The 24,096-nt window shown below is 37.4% G+C and overlaps 1 protein-coding gene across 2 annotated transcripts in view; it reads right to left on the bottom strand.

The window, feature by feature from the left end:
* The window catches only part of Cbp20 (cap binding protein 20), a 58,072-nt gene extending 34,561 nt beyond the window's left edge, over positions 1-23,511 (bottom strand). The window contains exons 1-2 of one of the 2 annotated variants that reach the window (XM_090375140.1): positions 23,334-23,511; positions 7,728-7,797 (exon numbers count right to left, since the gene is read on the bottom strand). In XM_090375140.1, coding sequence (XP_090231266.1) covers positions 7,728-7,751 — 24 coding nt within the window. In that variant the 5' untranslated portion in view covers positions 7,752-7,797; positions 23,334-23,511. The remainder of the gene's footprint in view (positions 1-7,727; positions 7,798-23,333) is intronic. The other variant, XM_090375139.1, reaches the window with a different exon arrangement.
* Between the last annotated feature and the right edge of the window lie 585 nt (positions 23,512-24,096).

Here is a 24,096-nt window from a genome sequence, read left to right as displayed (position 1 = left end):
AAGACAATAGGTACTTTTATGCATTTGAACAATTAATAACAAAAATTGGTAATTATGTGAAATCTATAACTTTCAGCAGCTCTCACTGCCTTCAATCAGCCAGGAATTCTGAATCCTGAAATTCAGTAGTGCCATACAAACTCACCAAAAGGATTGCAAGATACAAGAACTGTTACTATGCTGACAGGATAACTGTGATACAAGAGCACCCCCTCCCACTAAGTGCTGTTAGACTGGTGTTGTCAATATGAACTTATCTTACAGATCAACACCACAAAATGAAATGTCTCTGACTTTGGTGTATGTGATGGGTCATCTTACAATCCTCCTGCCATTAAAGTTGTGTTATAACCATGGTCTTGGCAATCAGAAGCACCAGTCAATGAAAGCAAAATAAGTTTACCAAAGGTTACTAATGTATATATATACACACAGATATTCACATAAACACAGGGGCTCACATCTGGTGAGTATGAGCTTGGCACACCCAGGGTCCTGAGCTGGATATCATTCTTGGTAATTCCCATCTCTCTCTCTCTCTCTCTCTCTCTCTCTCTCCCCCCCCCCCCGAGTAACTCAGAATTTTTTTTTTTTTTTTTGGCTGGTGCAGCAAAATCCTCAGCTTCCTTGCACCATATGGCTAATGATAATAATAAACAATAACAATTAATATCATATGCAAAATTAATTAATAACATAAAAAGAAAATATTTTCCATGTCAACTGAAGTTTATTTGTCAATATCATATTATTTATTAATATTAAATAAAAAAAAAACTCATCTCAGAATGAAATAAATACTACTAAATAAACAAACTGCAATTGTCAGGTCCCACCGTTATTCATTACACCACACAGCCATGCAATTTTATGCATAAATCATAAACAGCACTTGTGTGAAATTGCAACTTCAGTTAATTTGAAAGCTGAAATTTGTAAACAAACTTAATTCACAAGCGAGTGTTAAAAATAAGTTTCAAAATTTGCAAAAAAAAAAAAAAAAAAAACCATCTATTGAAGTAAGAAACCTTATTCTTGTTTATACTTTGGCACAACCACCAGATCAGTGGAGTTTACAATAAATCAATCAATACAAATGTTAATCATATTTAGCAGTCATGGGAACCCCAGTCCACTCAAAGAGCGTGTTTGTTATTTGGTTTTTAGGAGCATTAGCAACTAAGGCCATATTGCTCCGGGAATATGCGGTGGTCATTCCCTGACCTTTCCGCATCCTCCATATTTGGTGGTGACGGGCTCGAACCCCCGGTCTAATCAAGAAGCGTGTGCTACGCACTGCTGCTCCTTCCCACCTGGCTACGGAGGTACAAAGAGCGTGTGCTACTGCACTCGCGACTACTTGGCTACATCAGACATTATAAAGAAGGAAAAACTTCAACAGAACCCATTCCACAATGCAATATACCATAAAGTGATTTAATGAAGGAAATCTTATTGCTGATTAAGCCAAAAAATTAAACGAAATGGTTGTAATTGTTATGTTGTTATTTTGGTTTTTAGGAGCATTAGCAACTAAGGCCATATTGCTCCGGGGATATGCGATGGTCATTCCCCTGACCTTTCCACATCCTCCGTATTTGGTGGTCACGGGCTCGAACCCCGGTCTAATCAAGAAGCGTGTGCTACACACTGCTGCTCCTGCCCACCTGAAAATGGTTGTTAGTTAAATGAATATGATGAGTGTTAGGAAAAATACATGTAAATCTTGCTACACAGTGACATTCATTAGAAAAAAAGTCAGTCCATAAACTATTAGACAAATTCTTCAAAGAAATAATTATAATGGTCAAGTAGCAAGAAGAAAATTGTATATCAGCCAGGTAAATAAAAGGAAAAGGTTGCAATTAACTAAAATCTAGCTTGGCAAAAAAATTTTGAATTTTGAAAAATATTATTTTATAAATGAAAGTAAATCGGATGTTTTCATATTAGATGGGAGAATAATGGCATGAAAGAAACCAAACCAGGGAATCAACAATGCAAAATCTTAGACCAACTGTTACACATGAAGTTCAGTTATGGCTTCAATGTTCGGAAATGTTGGCTAATGATGTGGGGAATCTGCAGTTTATCAAACAACCACATACATACTTTGATATATTAAAACAAAATTTATAAGAAAGTACCATAAAAATGGCAATAATCCCAACAACAAATGTATATTTTTCAAGGAATGACTTCTTTATAATTGCCCTAATGTGCAAGACACTCCTCTCCAGTCACCAAATATGGATCCTATTGAAAATTTGTGGCAACATATGAATATACATATCCATAAACACAACATTACAAATAAAAATGAACTAAGGAAGATAATGAAAAAGACTGGAATAATAGTAAGCATGAAGTGTGTGAAAAGTTAAAAAATCAATGCCAAATAGACTTAAATGTGCAATTCAGCAAAAAGAATATTCAATGAAATACTAGCTGTGGGATTTATTTTCACTACTACTTGTTTTATATTATGTGCAAATAACCATAAGTGTTGAAATTTTGAAAATTAATAATACAAGGGCATGTATGTATTTGCAATGTTTTTGCATTTCAATTTTCATTTATTAAGATTGTTAGATATTAAACAAAACATTAATAAAATGATATAGATGGTAGTTCCTGTGCTGCTTATTTGTGACTTTCATTGTTGAGTTGTACAAATATTAGCATTAGTAAGTGATACATTCCCTCTAACAGTTTGTGTAGGTCTTCCTTGAATTTATTCAGACTAGCCACCTGTACAATACCAGATGGTAGTTTGTTCCAACAATCAGCTACCTGCTTGCTGGCTGAAGGCAAATTTCCACATATCTATCCTGCAACCATCCTTTGTCAATCTGAATTTTTGCCCCTCGTGTGTGAAAGCACAACCAAGAGAAAGGATTCCATTGGCACTAAGCTTACTTAATCCATTCAATGCATTAAACACCTCAATCAGATCTTGAATGTGCCCAGCCTCCAGGCACTGCAATTTTTAGAACTGAAGCTTTTCCTGGTCAAAGCATCCTTTTTGTTCTCACTGATCTCGTTGCTCTTCTCTACATCTTTTCCAAGAGATCCACATCCTTGCATAAATGAGGCTTCCAGACTATATGCATTACTCAAGATGTGGCCTACCCAATGCTTTATACATCACGGATCACCTCATTTTCACTGCTGGTATGTTAATCTGAAATTACTGTTACCCATATGCAGTACTTTGCATTATCAATGTTAAACATCAGTTACCACTACTGGGCAGATTGGTTCAGTAGTGTTAAACTTCAGTTACCACTACTGAACCATCTGCCCAATTTTACTAGATCTTGTTGCGGCAGAATATCCTTATTGCTGTCATTTGCCAATCTGCATCATCCACAAACTTAAACATTAAGTATGATAGGCTTTCATCAATATCATTAATAAATTTAGAAACCAACAATAAGCCCAGCACTGAACCCTGGAGGACATCCCTAATAACATTAATCCAGAAGAGCAGTGCCCACTGATAACCACTGTCTTCTTCTCCCACTAAACCTAACCTTTATCCACAGCAGTAACTTGCCCTTAATGCCACATTGCTCCAGTTTATACAGCAGTCTTTTATGTGCAATAGTATCAGACACTTACACAAACTTAAACATTAAGTATGATAGGCTTTCATCAATATCATTAATAAATTTAGAAACCAACAATAAGCCCAGCACTGAACCCTGGAGGACATCCCTAATAACATTAATCCAGAAGAGCAGTGCCCACTGATAACCACCGTCTTCTCCCACTAAACCTAACCTTTATCCACAGCAGTAACTTGCCCTTAATGCCACATTGCTCCAGTTTATACAGCAGTCTTTTATGTGCAATAGTATCAGAAGTTTCTCTGAAATCTAAGTATATAATATAAAAATAGTTCCTTTATTACTGCATCATATCCAATCAGATTGGTCAGACAAGATCAACCCTTACAAAACCATTCTCTGACTGCAGTATAACTACATTCCTGTCTAGATGGTCCTGCACTACTTCTTTAACCAAAAATTCCATTATCGTCCCTGGAACAGATGTAAAGCTAAGAAAATGACCCCCAGGGCTCACATCTGGTTAGTATGGACTTGGCACACCCAGGGTCTTGAGCCGTATATCATCATTATTGGTGATTCCCATCTACTCTCTCTCTCTCTCTCTCACAGGGTAACTCGGAAATTTTTTTTTGGCTGGTGCAGCATAAGTCTCAGGCTTCCTTGCATTATAATAATAAATAATAAATTTTCTGTTTATACTCCGGGACGACTAAACGGTCAGAGGAGTTCCCATGATAGATTGAATACAAGAAACAGCACTGTATTCAGTAGTCACGGGCTTGAACCCCGGTCACTCAAGGCACATGTACTTATGCACCCGCGCGCCTGACCACTAGGCTACGGCGGCGTTAGTAATAATAAGTCTGTAATCACTAATGCCACCCCTTTGTAAATTGGTGATAATTCACACATCTCCAGTCCACAGGAACCTATCCTGAATCCAATGTTGCTCTCATAATTATGACTACAGGTCTGTTTACCTTTTTTTGCAGCTTCCCTTAATATGAGATGACTCTCCATCCAATTATATTAAGGGAGGCTGCTAATAGTTTCTATAATCACTTCCCTGAATGCTTCCCATTCAGAATTTTTATTGGTAACATCATCAGGTGGTCCCAATACACAGAATTTAAACTGTCTGAGACTACTGTAGTCACCTTTATAAAAGCAAAAGTCCTCTTGCTCTTGACAGTAATTACAATCTTTAAGTAAATCCCACATCAATACACTATGATCACTGACTCCTAGTGGTTTTTTATTTGCAGACTCAATACATGAAGAGCCACTGGATAATCATATCAATAGTACTGTTTTCTCTCAGTGCCTCTAACATCTTCCAATCACATAGTTGGCTCCCTGAGAAGTTGTGGCCACCAACAAATTCCTCCAACTGCATCAATCATGTGCTATACAAGCAGAAATGCAAAATGTCACGCCGAAAAGTTCACTAATCCCATCCTTCCACCTAGTTGCAGGTCTTCCTCTGCATCTCTTCCCCTTGATTTTTCCTTCCATTATATTCTTCGACAGAAAATTTCCCTCCTTACTATGTGTCCAAAAAATGTAAGTTTCCTTCTGTCGATGCTATGAAGAAGAATTTTAGGCCTGCCAATTTTATTCAATATCCACTCATTTGTTCTTCGATCCAAGTAAGCAATATGCAGTATTCTCCTGTAACACCACATTTCAAATGCCGCAATTTTCTTCCTGTCAACTCTTTTCAGATTCCATCCTTCACATCCATAAGTGGCAACTGGAAAAATTAACAAATCAATGATTATCATCTTAGTCTTTAGGGGCAGATCATGATCTCTCCATAATTTTATTAGATCAGCGACCAATGTTTTAGCAATTTCTTGTTGTCTCTTTACATTGTTTGAGAAGTCACTATTTTTATTTATTTTCTAAGAATCATCCAAGATGATCCTTGGAATTGCAAATTAGCACAGTATCATCTGTATAACGAAGCCTCTAACATGCTGGTGTAGCATCATCAAATAGCATCAGTAAAACAGCCACCCAATTAATCCACAGAAGCCTTACTACTGTGTGAGTAACAAATCCACAAGTTCCATTCAATGTCTGGAAGGTGTGCTATACGTCTTCCATTATCGAACCTTCTGATTTGCTGGCCCACTACTTGCCTGTACAGGTGTTCATTACACTAATCATTAATTAGGCCATAACACACTCCTCTCATTTTTGTTTTCCCAGTGCTTATGTGACACAAAACTTATTCAACACTCAGTAAAACAGCCACCCAATTAATCCACAGAAGCCTTACTACTGTGTGAGTAACAAATCCACAAGTTCCATTCAATGTCTGGAAGGTGTGCTATACATCTTCCATTATCGAACCTTCTGATTTGCTGGCCCACTACTTGCCTGTACAGGAGTTCATTACACTAATCATTAATTAGGCCATAACACACTCCTCTCATTTTTGTTTTCCCAGTGCTTATGTGACACAAAACTTATTCAACACTGCACTGGCAACCCAAATCACGTGGATGCACTGCCTTTGATTTTACGTACTTCTTAAATAAGAATACAACCTCCTCCTCTCCTGTCTGTCCTTTCTGTACACACTGTGCTCCCATATTCAACATCAATTGTTTTTACTCTTAGTAACTAACACAACCCACGTATTTGCTTGTTTCATGAGAGGCCCCTCAGCAGGCTTTGAAATTGTCATCTCTGCCTATGGCAGAGATGAAATTACATCTCTGCCAATGTTGCTGTTAATCTGTTTCCCTCCCCCAACCTAGCAGTTTACTGACCCACAAACATAGCCTCAAATAGCATCAGTAAATATCCTTGCACCTATTTAAACTTATCCCACCCATGTAAAAACATTCTATCCTGTTAACAAGTGAATACCATGCTGTAAAAAATTCTATCCCACAGGCCTTGCACAATCTCTCTATGGCCAAACTGACTGACAAGGCACTCATTATGTACTCCACCCTATTGTGCCTGGACAGAAATGCAGAAACTTTCATTTTAATCCCAACTCGCAACTTTCTCAAAATCGCCCAGTATTTGTTTGTACAACAATATCATCTTTTGTGCCCTTAAAAGATTATAGCTGCTTTACATCAACCTTTGGCAGATGTACCCTGTGCCTATTGCACCTGTCCTTTTTGCACAATATATTTTCCATTTTCCTGACAGTCACCAACTATACTACTTCCTGTGGAACCAAGGATCTCTGCTGCAAAGGGTATCATTGTTAAATTAACATGAACTGGGCAGCTGGGTGATTGATGGGTCACTATGTTTTAATCCTTTGAGGGCACCAACAGTATTCTTCAGGCCTTCATATAAGCCCATCAGAAAGCTGAATTTGCAATGAACACACAGAACAGCATCTCCTTTGTATCATGTCCCAATGAAAGTAACTTTGCAAGTAGGAGCACATGAACTGCCCTGTCTAAATTAAATTTACAAATAACATGTGAAACTGAGAGACATGAAAATAATAATGCTACATTAATCCTGCTTATTTGACAACAGTACAAACTAAGATATTTTAAATTATGTGATATGTGCTACAGTTATGTAATGAAATCGCATTTATACTGCTATAAATTTATAGTTTATGGACCTAATAAAAACACTAATATTAATTACACTCCTTAACTACAGAGGAAACTACTAAGTAGCATCTATATCATTCCTATATCAATAACAGCAAAAATTCTATTTGTTTTTTCTTAAGTAATTTCAAAGGCCAAGTAAAGAAATTCACCAACTTAATCAGATAAACATAAACAGTAACCACTACTAATTTAAAACAAAAGATAACAAAACATTTAAGCAATAAAGAAAGTTCCACTTGCAACTCTCAAAAAGCAATCAAATATCTGTGACTCACAGTACATGTGTTTTTTACTTCAGTTTTTATGTTATTTCCAAATTATGTTATACTCAGTCTTAATTTTAATTGTATATAATATTTATTTTTTCATTTAATAATTTTCATTTTAATTATTTCTTTCAAATCTTCTCTAAATTTAATGTCTGAAAGAACTTTTTACATAAATATAATTATTCATAAATCCACAATCCAACCAGATAGCTTAGGAGATTGTCTGTACAAGTGTTCATAGGCTTATTCCCATATTGTAGGAACTGAAACACCTGGAATACCTGAGGAGAAAAATTCACTGCCATCTGGTAACTCAGTCCTGACTGAAAAGGGCTTTAGAAATCTTTAAAACTAAAATAAAAAAAAGCATGTAAACCTCATGCATAATGATTTTTATCATTATGTATAATTTTGTATATGATACAGAATAATCTACATTAATTACAAAATAAATAGCAGCGTTTAGCATAGCACACCAATTACCATAAATGCACATTTTAGCAATAAACTGATAAGTTATTTATCAATTTATTTGAATTGTTATAATTTTATATTATTACTCCAAGCAACAATTTTTTGATCTAATTAACAGAATATTCTTCAATAAATTTTCATTCAGACTAGCTCTGTTATCTATGCCTTCCACAGCAGCTTAAATGACACAATACAAATGTATGACACTCATTTGGAGAGATCTGAGTTCAATTCCAATCAAAGACTATGGGAATTTCTGAAGTCCTCTTCAATCATGGCTGTAGTTAGCCAATCAAGAAGAGGAGATAGGATTTCACCCCACCCTAGGAATTTTTCAGCCCTTTTAACATGCACTTCTACAGACAAATATATATTTGGAAGAAAGATCTGAATGAAAGAACAACTGTCTAAAAAACTCAAATTTGCTGTTTAAAGCTGTAACAGTTTGGTAGTAAAAAAAAAAAGGTAAACTGCAGCCATTATCAACCCACTGCAGGATGGAAGCCTCCTCAACAATTCATGCTGAGGGAAATGGACCATAATCTGCCACGCTGGTCCAGTGCGGGTTGGCAGATCGACCGTATTTTAGCGGTCAGGGCTTGAACCCTAGTATACTCAAAAAGTGCGTGCTACTGCACTCCCGCTCCTGACCACACGGCTACGGCACACTGCAATTCTCCCTCCCAAACTACAACACCTTTCTAACTTCATTTTTACTCATTTTATTTTGCACTGTTTAATTAATATTCTTCATTCACCTCCATTAAAGTGTTTTGCACCTCTGTAAAACAGTTGTATGCAACTTCATACTACTATTTGACCTATTACAGAGTAGCATAAAAGGTGTGATACTTAAGGAGTGGAATAATGCAATCATAGTTTTGCTGCATAAGAAGAGGAGATAAATCAGAAACTGGAAATTATAGACTAATTAGCTTGTTATCACACACCTACAAGTTGTTCACAAGGGTCATTACTAACAGATTAGAAAGAATACTTTAATGAGAATCAACCAAAAGAGCAAGCTGGCTTTAGGACAGGATTCTCAACTATGGATCACCTTCATGCAATATCACAGCTAATGGAGAAAGCAAATTAATATAAAACACCATTGTGCCTGAAATATGTGGATTATGAAAAGGCATTTGACTCCATACAGCATAAGGCAATGTTTCAGGCACTGGAAAGACAGGGCATAGATACCCCATATATTATGATTTTGAAGAAAATATATGAGAATGCTACCTCGTTTATTAGACTAGACAAAGACAGTAGCAAATTTAAAATCGAGAAAAGAGTTTGACAAGGAGACAATATCTCCGAAGCTGTTTACTGCTGCCCTTGAAGCTTTCAGAAGATTAGACTGGTCACAGAAAGGAGTCAATGTGAATGGAAAATACCTAAACCATTTACGATTTGCAGATGACATTGTGGTCATAAGCCACAATCCCAAAGAATTAGAGGAAAATCTTAATCAGTTATACACAGTTAGTAAGGATTTTGGACTAAAGATGAATATGGCTAAAACAAAAGTAACGAACAAGTATGCCACAGAAAAGGACAATGATTGAAGGAGCAGTAATTGAAAAGGTGGAGTCATATACTTATCTGGGACAAGTTATTAGCTGTAATAATGATAAATGGCTGGAAGTCAAGAGAAGAATAAATTTTGGATGGATAGCATTCAGGAAATATAGTCACTGAGGAGCAATATCCCAATTTGTCTGAAACGTAAAATAACGAACCAACGTATACTCCTGACCATGACTTATGGAAGTGAAACTTGGGCACTTACCAAAAGAATGGAACAGAAGCTGAGAACTACAGAGCAAAGAATGGAACGAATTATATTGGGAATCAGACTGTTAAGAAGATAAGAAGAAAAACACATGGATTAGGCAGTAAATGCAAGTAAAGGACATTCTTATCAAAACTAAAATGGTCTTGGGCAGGACACATAGCTTGAAGACATGACAGATGGTACCCAAGAGGAGCTAGAAGAAAACCTGGAAGACAACAACGGAGATGGACAGATGAAATTCATGAGTTTGTGGGTAGTAGTTTGTGGCCATCGGAAAGTTGCTGGAGGCCTTCATCCTGCAGTGGATTGAAAATGGCTGATGATGATGAGAGTAGCATCATTCATTCTATAAATTTCTCTCCAAATCCATGCAGAGTTATATTCTTTCATTTAAATCTTTCAAAATTATTTTATCTGCATGCGAAAGATTGCCCTTCAACTCATGCCGTGTTCACAAACATATATGGATATGGGTGACAAAGCTCCAGTGCAGTTTAATGGTTTGAATATCCCTATCATCCTAAAATCCAATAAACTAAGAACAGGCCAAACAACTAATGCTAAGAAGTAAAACACAATACATAGAAAAGGTAGACAAGAGAACCACCAAAACAAAGCTATCTACCTGTATATATACATAGCCCTCTTATCCTACAAGATAAATTTTAATCTCCAAAAAAATCCCAGTCCACACTGACATGCATTGCTAGCACATTCGAAACAATGGATAGTGGCAAGTTGATGCAAATGGAAGGTTTAATTGACTTTCTTTCCAAAATTCTCTAAATCCTTTCTATCCTTTTCAACCCATTAAAAGAAAACAAAACATCAGGGACAGGATAACATATCATACTGTTACATTACAATGTTACAAGAATTTCTTTATTGTAAATGGGTGGGGGGGGGGAACAAATTACTCACATTTTCCTGTCTGGTGCCGGCATTTTTAATTTTAAAAATATTTAAAAATTATATTTTAAACCTACTCGCTGAGCTCTTTCCAACGGTGTATAATAAGCTATAGGTTGTCGACGACATTTTGTCCCCCCTCACATTTTACCCCCCATTTCTCAGACAAATTTTTGTCAACAATGATCAATATGGCGTTATGTTGGCCCACATTATGTACAAACCCATGCAAAATTTCAAGTCAATAGGTTGATGGTTCCAGAGATACAATGCTGTGACAGACAAGACAACCGAGTAACATTATAAGGATTCTTTGTTAGACTACAGACCCTAAAAAGTAAAATTGTGCGAATGAAAGTTATTACAGTGGATTCCGGTTATTTGGGCCACCGGTTAATCGGGGCAGCCGTTTATTTGGGGAAAATCTTAAAAAACAGAAACCAGTTGAGAAAATAGCCAGAGTTTACTTCGCTTAATTGGGACAAAATGCCGTTTCATCGGGGCAGGAGACCCCAACACTAGAGATTACCCTACGATTGTCTCCGACCGTACCACGTAGTTCGGTCGGATTTCTGGAGGTCACAACCATAAAACAATTAGCAGTCACCTGTTTATTGGGCTTTTGTGTTAGTGCAATCTATCATGAACGGATAGTAAACTCGATCTTATTGAATTTGCGGTAATACCGACAGCTGGAATTCTGTGGGTTATTATGGTACAATGTGTTTACACTTCCATGGAATCTTCAATCATATAAAAAAAATAATTTTCAGAATCTTCTCTTCATTCCTATTTTTAAAGCTTCGTAATTTGTTACTCCGTTCTCACCTGCACGCATCGTGTTACTTGCAATTTGCGTGTGCCGTGTTCTTTGTTATTGATTGCTTATCTTTTTACTGTTTTAAATTTCAGCCCCCACCAACAAATGTCAGTGAACAGAAATGTCAACTAGTTTAGTTAGTATGTACACATTATTACAGTACGTATTAATTTTTCCGATTTTCACGTATCATTTAATTTTTTAATTGGTAAGGTAATAAAGAGTAAATTTGTGCTTAATATATCTTTGCTTTTATAGCCTGTGGATAATATTCCTCCTATTTTGGCTAATTAGAATCGCTGTTTAATAGAATTAAAATTCAATTCACAAACGTGATCACAATAACCGGCGCTTATTGCACATCGTATAGTGAACGGTGCTTTACTGTGGTGAATTCGTCGTAACGTGATTTGATTGTACAGTGAACCAATTGTAAAGGGGGGGGGGGTGCACATTGTATTTTTAACTATTTACGTGAAACTTCGGATATTTGGGGCAGCCGCTTAATCGGGCCAAAATGCACTAGTCCCGATGTGTCCCAAATAACCGGAATCGACTGTATTAATTGCATGTTCTATCTTAGCCTCTTCACCGGACAGACTGATGGCTATGCAGGTCCTCAGGGGCCTTATGGTTATCCAAGCTGACACCATGCTGTAGCTTTCCCTAGCTGGCATGGTGTGGGATGCTGACATTGGCCATTAGGGTAACCCCCAAGCCAGTGTGGGACAGAGCTGCAAAAAGCAGGCTCCACCATAGGAATCTCTTTCCCTATGTTCTTTTATTCCTGCCACCTGGAGTGGTTGAGTCTTTTTCCCCACCCCACCACCCAATTTCAACTCCCACCCTCTGGTACAGGATGGGCATCCTGATTTGAAAGAGGGACTGTACCTTACAGTCCCTCTTTTAAATCAGGTGAGTGCCTCAACACTGCCCCCTCTGTTCTCTACCCCCCTCTTCCTATCTCCTTTCAAATATTTTTTTTTTTCTTTCTTATTTTTTTTTTTGCACTCTCCTTGGATGCCTAGGCTACCCCAGGGTTTACCCCACCAGAGCTTTCTTCTCTCAATGTGTCCAGGCACGCCTCCCCATGGCAGTGATGGAAACAGGTTGTTAGTGGCTCTCCACAGTCCCCAGGCTAAGTGGCCAGAGGAACAACACAACACACACTAACACACCTGGCCTTATGCAGAGTATTGTATTCTACATAAGAGTACAAATGTGGAGTTGGGGTAGACCCCTGATGCCATTAGACAAAAAAAAAAAAAAAAACAGTATGATCAATATCTAATCAAGAAATTACCTATGTAATTATTTATCTGTGCATTTGTAGTGCGTGGCATTTTCAAGGTCGAATAAATATTATTATTATTAGCCAAAAAAAAAAAAAAAAAAAATTCCTGAGTTACCCTGAAAGAGAGAGAGAGAGAGAGAGAGAGAGAAAGGAATCACCAAGAAAGAGAATGATGATATCCATATAATTATTTACCTGCATTCACATAGATCACTTAGGAAAAGGTCTTTTGCTTCAGGTTCCCATAATGCACGAGGAATATTGTTGCATCCGAAGAGGACTAAAATATTTAACTAAACTATTTACAAATATACAATATTCATTAATATACAAAAAAGTGTTACAATGGAACATCAAATGTTAGATAGCGAAGCACAGGCACAAGGTTGGTGAACGTTATGGAGGCAGTTGTCAATAATTAATTGCATTTGTAGTGATGGAATTGCCTCACTCTCTTCTCCCATTGGCTCGAATAAATATCACTAGGAGGAAAACCTTTTTAATGTATAGAGAGATAACATTATATATGTTACAATAAAACAGGTTTTTTTTGAAAAAAAAAAAAAAAAACTCGTTATGGAATTCACTTGAATTCTATAACAAGGCTAAATAGAAAGGATAATTCAATATAGCATTGAATTATTCTTTGTATTAGCATTTGTATTTCCATTAAAGTTAATTTTAAGGATGAGTTATTTAGGACACATTAACATCAAGTAACTTACAGAACTCGTAAATTTCGGTTTGGTTAAATGCATATTCAATTTTTTTCATCAAAAATTGAACATGGCATTTAAGGGGAGACATACTTTAGCATTGAATGTATTTGTTTCTTTAATTTATAACCCGAGGGGTTCACATCTGGTGAGTATAGACTTGGCACACCCATGGTCCTGAGCTGGATATCAACTTTCTTCTCTCTCTCTCTCTCTCTCTCTCTCTCTCTCTCTCTCTCTCTCTCTCTCTCTCTCTCTCTCTCTCTCTCTCTCTCTCAGGGTAACTCGGGAATGTTTTTTGGCTGGTGCAGCATAAGCCACAGGCTTCTTTGCACCATATAGCTGCTAATAATAATAATAATTATATCTTTAAGATAGCAGAAGTGTTCACATTCTATGTAAGTTTTATCTGCAATCTAAAATGACAGGAAAGTATTTACTTTGTATACACAAATCTAAGATGTTATTTTTAATTTTATTGGCCAGTAAAGAAATGTCATTTTGAATTTTACACTAAGATAAAGGGCACATTTGTGAACTCTTCAAACTATTCAAATGGCAAGCATTCTGTAGGGAGAATAGGGACTATAGCGCTACATGGGACCACCACAAGTTGTGATAAATTTTCCCAGCATTTTCAAAGCACTTTAAAAAAATTACCATTTTGACACAAAATTTATTACCACACTTATTAAAAGCCAGATTTTGCCTACTTAAAAATATTAAATTAATATCAGTAGTCAGTTAAATTAGTCTCAATGTTGCTGCCCAAATCCTAAGCATACAGCCAACATGCTTGATCTTTTTCTCACAAACAACCCTTCTAAGTAGACAGTCAAAGCGAGTGGTCCTTTAGGCACTTCAGATCATCATCATGAACTTGGTCCGGCTTAGGTCTTTTAAGACCTGTTCCGTTGTAGCTCTTGGAGGTGGTCTTGATCTCGACATCGTTGTCTTGGTTGACCAACATCTCTCTTGCCCATAGGTTTGTAGTTAAAGGCTAATTTTGGGATCCGGTCTGGGTTCACTCTTTCTACGTGGCTGATCCATTTTTCCTCCTACCGTTTTATGTCATTTACTATGTTATCTACTTTTAATTTCTCGCGGATATCTATATTTCTTTGGTGGTCTAGTCTTGTAAAGCCTAATAATGGTCTTAAAAATTTCATTTGTGCTGCTTCTAGTTTGTGTGCATCTTTCTTATTTATGACCCAAGTTTCACAGCTGTAGAAGAGGGCTGGTTTTGAAGTGATGTTGTGCAGTCATAATTTTGTTTCAGTTGTCATTTGTTTTCCGAAGTGGCGTTTAATCGTTCCATTCATTTTATTATATTTTTGTAGTTTAATGTGGATGTCTTTCCCTTCATTTGATATTAAATTTCCCAAATAGGTGAAGTCAGATATCTGTTCTATTATTTTATCATCAATAACAATTTTGACTCTTTGTATGTTTTTTCCACATAATCCAATCCCATTGATTTTGAGGTGGAGATTTTCATCTCGTACTTTTTACCTATTTTATTAAGTTCATTTGCTGCTATCTGTAGTTCATATTTGGATTTTGCCATTATAACTTGTTCATCAGCATATAATATAGTTTGGATTTTATTCCTGTTGTTTAACTGTATTCCATTGTTAATTGTTTGTTTCCATTCTTTAAGAATTTTATTGAAGTAGATATTAAATAAATTTGGTGATAGTCCAAATCCTTGTTTCACTCCTTTCTTGGTGTTAATTGGGTCTGATAGTTGGCCATTAGAATATTTTATAGAGACTTTTGAGTTTTTATTTTGAGTCCACTTCAGATCACAACTTGGTAATTGTCTCTTCTCCAATGAAGCCTTGATCTCATGGATATTCCCAACCTCATGTTGTTTGGCATTACAAGAATGCAAAATGGGATGACCTGCAAGATTTCTTTTCTTCGTCGGATTACTGTTTCAAAACTTCTGATGTCAACATTTGCTCAGATTGTGTCAATGAAATTATACTTGTAGGAATGGAATCCTTTATTAAACACTCCACTTTAAAACCTCATCCTATATCTAAACCTTGGTTTTCCAATAAATGTGCTAAGGCTGTTCAAGAGAAGAATGTTGCATATCGTAATTGGCTTGTTTGCAATTATTCAGTTTCATTTTCTGAATACACTAAAGCACGCAACAATTGTAAAGCAGTTATTAATCAGTCCAAACTAGATTTTGAACAGGCGAAGAGTAAAAAACCTGCTTCTTGCCCTAATGGTAGCCGAGCATTTTGGTCTCTTGCCAAAGCTATTGGCTGCAACTTTTGCCCATCTTTGCTCCCACCTCTGTCAAAACCAGATATTTCTATTGTCACTTCAACCAAGGATAAAGCCAACCTGATAGCATCCCATTTTTTTCCCAACTCATGTATTAATGATCTTGGTAAAACACCTCCCACCATTCCCAATACGCTTCATTCAGTGTCTCCTGTGGTCTTCCATCAAAAGGATGTCAGAAGGATTATGATGAATCTTGATGCTAAGAAAGCTCCAGGTCCTGATGGTATTTCTCCACTTGTTCTCAAAACCTATGCTCCTGAACTTACTCCTGTTCTTTGCCACCTTTTTTATTCTAAAGGTCTTTTTCATTCTGCTTGGAAGTTTGCTCATATCTAGCCAGTTCCTAACAAGGGTGATATATCCCTCCCATTGCAATTACTTCTACTCTTTCAAAAGTAATGGAGAAATCAATTAACTGCCAACTCTTAAACCACCTAGAGAAATCTTCCACCTGATCAAAGATTGCCAGTATGGATACCGTCAGTGTTGATCCACTGGTGATATTCTGGCTTATGTTACCCATTTATGGACAAATTCAATGGAAAAGTTTGGTGAAACACAAGCAGCTACTCGACATTTCAAAGGTTTTTGATCGTGTTTGGCATAAAGGTCTTCTAAACAAGCTTCCATCTTATAGTTTGTCAACTGTTTTTTGTAATTGGTTATCCAGTTTTCTCTCTGATCGCTCACTGAGGGTGATGGCAGATGGCTCTGTCTTTAACTTCTCCACTAATGCTGCTGTCCTCCAAGGTTCAGTTCTTGCCCCCACTCTTTTTCTCTTGTATATTAATGACTTTCTTCCATTGATTGGAAATCCTATCCATAGTTTTGCCAATGATAGCACATAACATTCTACTTTCCAGTTTGAGAAACCTTGCCCTGCTCAATCAGCTTCAACCTCTCGAATATCCGCTACCAATTCCCTAAATGCTGATCTCCAGGTAATTCTCCAGTGGGGAAAAGACAACTTAGTTGATTTCAATCCTTCTAAAACTCAGTCCTCTCTTATATCTCACAAAAAGGATTCTTCTACTCCTATGCTTATCTTTGTTGACACTCAGATTTATAGGCAAAATGATATCTCTTTTGGGAATTACCCTGACTTCTAATCTCTCCTGGCACAAGCACATTACAAATATCGCTTCCTCTGCACCTAAAAAAACTTGGTTTTCTCATTCGCTCTCAGAGTTACTTTTCTTCCAAACAGCTGTTCAACTCTGTACAAATCGCAAATCCATCCTACCATGGAATTTGTTCCCACATCTGGGTGGTGCCCCCAAAACCTCTCTCAGGCTTCTAGATTCCATTCAGAAGAGGGCAGTTAGGTTAATTAATGACTCATCTCTAACAGAGTCTCTCCACTCTGTGTCATAGACGTATTGTTTCTGCTGCATGCCTTTTCAACAGATACTTCCATGGGCACTGTTCTTCTGAATTGGCTTCTATAATTCTCGCTCTCTCTTTCAAAACAGTCCGAACACATGCTGCAAAATTAACAAAACCAATTTTTCATCTTCCTTGTTTATTCATTCAAGTGCTGTTTTCTGGAACAACCTTCCTTCGTATGTATTTCCTGAAAATTACAGTCTACAGAAGTTGAAGTCTAATGTCAACAAATATCTTCTTTCATCTTCTCAACCTCCAACCAAAGCACGGTACTAAGTAGTATAGGTTTTAACCCTCTGTGTTTGGAGTTTTCATTAAAAAAAAAAAAAAAAATGGTTTATAGAAACAAGCATTACATTATTTTACATTATTAAAAAAAAAATTTCATATTACTTGTCCATCCCCTCTAATATCAACACTTTGCATGGTTTTCAATGTTTGTAAACTAAACTATTTTTAACCCAGTTTTTTCCTATCACATTTTTTCACAAATCACTTAAGTAGATGTCACAAATTGTATTAAGTTAGGAGTAAATGCTGGTAATTTGTTAACTAAATCTTCATACATGTTGGCAACACTGCCTTCAATCATTTGTTTCTTGACCTTGAGAGCCCCATGCAGGAGTGTATTTTTTATTTTATTTTTTAACTTGTTTCAATTTATTTTTTAAACTTGTGCTGAAAAGTGAGTAAAATATCTTCAAGCACGTGTTTGAACAATCCAATCCTGTTTTGCTATATTTATGGAAATTATGTAGTCTTCAAGCAAAGACAAGATATTATAGAAATTGTAAAAAATGTGTATTGTGCTTAATTTGCAGTGAAACTCTTTGGCAAACTTTATTTTGGAGTTTCACTCCAAAATAAAGTTTGCCAAACCTGTGTTGAAGCATTGAAATTGTGGAAAAATGGTAAAAAAAAAAGATATGCCATTTGGAATTCATAATTTGGCAGGAGCGGACAAACCACTGTGATGACTTACTTTTGCTTAGTTAATGTAGAGGGACAGAATGCCAAGAGTAAGAAGGGCATTGTGTATCCTAATATTCCATTTGCCATTACATCTATGTAATCAGCAGGTTATCTTCACATAACCTGCTGTTTACATGGCATCCATTTATATTGGAGAATGTAGCAGCAGAGAATGCTGAAGGTGAAGCTTCTGAGGATCTTTTAAGGTTTTAATTTTGTTCTGAAATTGTAATTTTGACATTTAAATCGAAATCATGACTCTGACCAGAGCAGCAAAGCAAAAGGCTCAAGCTAATGGGAGTGCTGTGACTCAGGGGAGAACTGAGGGGGGCGGTTGCCCCCTGAATCACGGCCTTTTAAGATGCACTGTTTGCTTGATGTTTGCGGAGCAATCGGGTACGGGACATGATAATGCCATGGGGGATGTCTTTGTGTGTGCACGATGCAAGGAGTGCAAGGAAATTAGGCGACAACTCGGCGTTGTTATGGGCCTATATGAGACCTTGAAGGACAGGGTGGATGCCCTCGAAGGAAATAAATTGAGGGGCCCATCAAGCTCTCAGCTGCCCACATCAACACCAGAGCTTGGACTTGGTCATCTTGCAACACAGAGGCAGCCCCCAAGGCAGAATGCGCTGGTCCAACAGGAACTAGTAGTTGTTGGTGACTCAATTGTCAGGGAAACGGGGAACATGCTTTGTAAAAAGGATAGGTGGAACAGGACCAGGGTATGTCTGCCAGGGGCAAAGGTTGATGACGTTGTAGAGCAGATATCATCTTTTAAGGGCACAAAAGGTGATATAGTTGTACACGTTGGCACTAATGATATTAAGAGTAGGAGACCAGCGGAATTACTTAACAAGTACAGGTCACTGTTGAAAAAAAGCCGTGAAGTAGGGTTGAATTTGAAAGTGTCTGCAATTCTGCCCAGACACGATAGGAGGGAGTATATGATGAGAGCCTTGTCGATCAATTCGGCCCTGGAAAGATTGTGCAAGGCTGAAGGGGTAGAATTTTTTTCAGCCTGGACTGTACTTGTTAACAGGAGAGATTGCTTCTACAGGGATGGGATACACTTAAATAGAAAGGGTGCAAGAATATTTGCTGATGCTATCGAGGCAGTGTTAGGTGGGTCGGAAAACTGCTAGCTTGGGGGGAGACAAAGACTAATGGATTAACAGTAGCCACGGGCAGAGGTGAAAGAGAATCTTGCACTGCTTCTATTGGAATGAGCAGAAGCCTGAAAAATAAGATGCAGGATATTTCAGAGACTGCTGGAAGTCATTGCGGTACAAGTAAACACATGGGTTGTGTTAGGGTAGCTAAGAATAGAAACAGGTGCATGTATACTTGCGTGTACACTAATGCTAGGAGTTTAGTAAATAAATTTGATGAATTTGAGGTATTACTCAAAACATCAAAGGCAGATATTGTTGGGATATCAGAGACGTGGTGTCACACAGATATAAGGAATGCAGAACTGGAATTTGGGGAGTACAACGTCTACAGAAAGGATAGACAGGATAGGAAGGGAGGAGGGGTTATGCTATTAGTTAAAAAACACATAAAATCCAAGGAAGTGAAGCCAGTTGACATCGCTGGACAGTGCAGTGTTGAGTCAGTTTGGTGTGACATAAGCATAGGTAAATCAAAATTGAGAGTAGGAGTGTGCTATAGGCCTAATGACTCTGATGAGTATAATAAGATACTGTACAGGGAAATAGAGTGGGCCAGTAAATCAGAGAGTCTTATAATGGGGGATTTTAATTTCCCAGATATTGACTGGAATTTGTGGGTTGGTCACTCACACACTAGCAAGGCTTTTGTGGATTTATTGGATGATTGTTTTCTACACCAGCATGTTCGGGAGGCAACTAGAGGGAGTAACACTCTTGATCTGATTATCAGTAGTGATTCTTCATGCATTAGGAATCTGCAGATAAATGAACCACTGGGTGGCAGTGATCACAGTGTGCTGAAGTGGGATTTACTCAAGGAGGTAACTACCATCAGAGGTAAAGGGAAGGGTTTTTGCTTTCGTAAAGGAGACTATGCTGGTCTGAGACAGTATTTAAATTCTATACAGTGGGACCAACTGATGATGTTACCAACAGCAAATTCAAAATGGGAAGCATTCAAGGAACTAATCTTGGAAGCTACCAGGCTTTACATACCAACCAAGAAATATTGTTCAAGGTTCAGGCCTAAATGGTTGTCAGATGAACTAATGAGACATATGGCAGAGAAGAAAAATGCATGGGATACATACAAATTAATGGGTGATGTGGAAGCCTATGATAGATATAAGTTGGTCTGTAACCAAGTCACAAAGGAGATTAGGCAGGCAAAGGCAGATTATGAGAAATCCTTGGCAAAGGATGCAAAGAAAAACAGAAAAGAGTTCTTTACCTATTTAAACTCAAGAAGGAAAGGGATGAATCAGATTGGTCCACTGGATGTTGATGGTTCAACAGTTGAGGATCCAGCTCAGGTGGCTAACAATCTAAACGAGTATTTTGCATCTACATTCACACATGAGGAGTTATTCAGGAAGGGGAATGTCGTAGGTGAAGTAAACATTGGCAGTGAGCTAGATGATTTTCTAATAACTGAGAGGAAAGTGGAGGAGAAATTGTTGAGGATAAACATAAAAAAGGCACCCGGGGTGGATGGGATCTATCCAGTTATATTAAAGGAGGCAGCAAAGGAAGTAAGCAAACCCCTAGCCATAATTATGAGAGCTTCTTTGGACCAGGGGAGGTACCCATGGACTGGAGATGTGCAAATGTAACCCCAATTCACAAAGGAGGATCAAAGGCTGACACAAGTAATTATAGACCTGTTAGTTTAACTTCGGTTCCAGGAAAATTAATGGAGGCACTGGTTAAAGAAGCACTGCAGGATCATCTGGACAAGAATTCAGTTATAGCTCAGACACAGCATGGGTTTGTTAAGGGCAGGTCTTGTCTGACCAATTTGATTGGATACTATGATGTAGTCACAAAAGAACTGGATGCAGGGAATAACTTTGATATTATATATTTGGATCTTAGAAAGGCTTTTGATACTGTTGCGCATGGAAGACTGCTGCACAAATTGGAGAAGTGTGGCATTCGAGGCAAATTGCTGCTATGGATAAAGGGATGGTTGAGTGGCAGAAGACAGAGAGTGGTAATCAATGGACACTGCTCAACGTGGACTAATGTTATTAGTGGAGTTCCTCAGGGTTCAGTGTTGGGTCCATTGTTGTTTTCTGTATTTATAAATGATATTGATGATGGTGTATCAGGCTTAATGTCCAAGTTTGCAGACGATACAAAGGTTGGCAGGGTTGTTAAGGACACTACTGATACTATGCTGCTGCAACAGGATCTGGAAAGGTTGAGCAGATGGGCTGAGAGGTGGCAAATGAAGTTTAACATTGACAAATGTAAAGTACTACATATGGGAAACAGTAACCCCAGATCAACGTATCAACTCTGTGGTACTACAGTGGTAGAGAATGAAAAGGACCTGGGGGTAATTGTGCAGGCAGATATGAAGTTCTCTGAGCAGTGCAGACGAGCTGCAAGAGTAGCTCATGGTGTCTTGTCAATGATATACAGGAATTTTCTAGCAGGGACAGGGATGTGATTATTCCCTTGTATAAGGCATTGGTCAGGCCACACCTTGAGTACTGTATACAGGTCTGGAGGCCTCATTTCAAGAAGGATGTAGAGCTGCTGGAACGAGTACAGAGAAGGGCAACAAGATTAGTGAATGGAACAAAGGGTTGCTCTTACGAAGAAAGGCTTAAGTTTTGCAAATTACAGAGCCTGGAGACTAGGCATCGCCGAGGTGATCTGATAGAGGTGTACAAGGCTTTGAATGGCTTGAGCATGCTCAATGCCGATGGAATTCTTCCTCTTGCTCAGAATAATCACCTGAGAGGGCATAAATTCAAATTGAGGAAGGACGGATGTCGGATAGATGTGCGGAAATTCGCCTTTAGCCAGCGGGCAGTTGGTTTGTGGAATAGACTTCCATCGCTTGTTGTTGAAGTTGATAGCCTAAACAAATTTAAGGCTCAGCTGGACAGGTATTTCGAACGAATTGAGGGGTGAAATGGGAGTAGTGGTTGTTTTTTTTTTTTTTTTTTTTTTCTTTTTTTTTTGGCTGATGCTGAATAAGCTTGCTTTCTTGCATCATATGCCTCTACTAATGCTAATGAAACTGAAGTTTACACACATGGAGGCAATGAGTACAGCCCTTAACAGTTTTCACAGCATGAACACAATGAACTTTTCTGAGTCCCAAAATAAAATAAAAAAATACACATTTGGTGTCTTATGCATAACTGAAAAACCTTACTCTTGAAAACAATTGAAAAACCCTAAAATTGTAATAATTGAAAAACCCTACTCTCCACCTAGCATTGGCTAAATACAACCATGATTGAGTTAGGCCTGTAGAAATTCCTCCAGTCTGTGAGACGGTTTGAACCCAGACTTCTCCAAACAAGCAATACGTGGCGAAACCACTGTTATCAAGGGCTGCTTGACAGGCATAGTGGTTTCGCTACTTTTTTTAATTATCTTCATATATGCATTAAAATACGACGCGCACTAGAACTTGCCCTGCGTTTGGCAAAACGTGGTAGCTACCGAAACGAAATAACAAAAGAGAATTCATAAACCGAACACCAAAAGGCGTTTAAATATTAAATCAAATAACTTGCCATGTCACCAACTTGTCCCACATCAGTTCTTACACGGTCCTGTTAACACGAGAACGACTTCGGCACGAACCAGCCTGGGAGGACAAATGGATACAGTTCTGCATTTTTGCAAATGGTGGGAGGGCAGAAAAAATAAATACAGTACTGCATTACTGAAACCTTTTCACATGTGTAACGAATCTTCCGTGTTTGCCTTCCCCCAAGTCTAGATACGGCCCTACCCATACATTTAACCTACCTTGGACGTTTTAATATCGCAGTACTAATCCCGGTTTTTAGAATGTTCGACTTACGAAATAGGGCATAAACAAAATTATTTGCTTAACTAAAAAAAAAAAAAAAAAAAGAAAAGAAAAACGGGCAAAATCTGCCAAGCCCACACTAAGCGTGAATTACAGATACACCCGGCATGTATCATTCTCTCTCTAAAAGTATTTTAAAAGAGGTCAGAAAATTTAAACAGTATGAACGTGAAAGAGATACTCATCACTCACTTTGAAATGCTGATCTCTGTAAGTACCCAGTTCGATACTTGTCATTGTTCAACTGTAAAAAAAAAAAAAATAACAACTTCTTTCTTCTTTTTCTTCTTTTTTTATAACGTTCAAATACAAAACATCTACTCTAAACACATCTAATATACTATCACAACATGCAACAAATTCTAGACAATTCCGTTTGCCGACGAATAGTTGATTTAGAATGAGCGCCACCTACCGCAATGTGGTTTAATAATGAAAAGGTAAAGAAATGAATAATAATTTTTATTTATTTATTTAATGCAGGTAAAGTAAAAGTTACATTCACTCCTAGACAGCAATCAAATGCTAGGAGGAAAACCACAACCATAACATAGCAATACAATATCTATATTGGGTAATATAAAAGATACAAAGTGAAGACAAATTATGTTCGACATAAATGCTCAATATTCAGCGTTTGTCCAAGAAGAGTGCGGGGTTGCCAGCAGGATTCCGTAAGCTCACTGGAACAGGAGGAGTACAGATCATCCTCTACTACAGAAGCCACGTAGGAACAGTGCGTACCTAAGTACGGGCGATGAAATTTTAATTTTTTTAAATATAAAAACATGATTATTTCTTGATATAATACTTTAAGTGAACAAAAAAATTCAATATTGGCTTATTTTTTTTTATATTACAGTAAATTTATTTATTTTATCAGATGTAAGCATGAAAACAATTTTGGCCTATTTTTATTATTTAACACTAATTTTAATGCAACAAAATCCCACAA

Source organism: Mastigoproctus giganteus, chromosome 6 (genome assembly GCF_048544385.1).
Source record: "Mastigoproctus giganteus isolate SK-2022 chromosome 6, ASM4854438v1, whole genome shotgun sequence".
Classification (NCBI taxonomy): Eukaryota; Metazoa; Arthropoda; class Arachnida; order Uropygi; family Thelyphonidae; genus Mastigoproctus; species Mastigoproctus giganteus.
The sequence above is the reverse complement of the archived record's forward strand: the minus strand, read 5'-3'. Positions and strand labels throughout refer to the sequence as shown.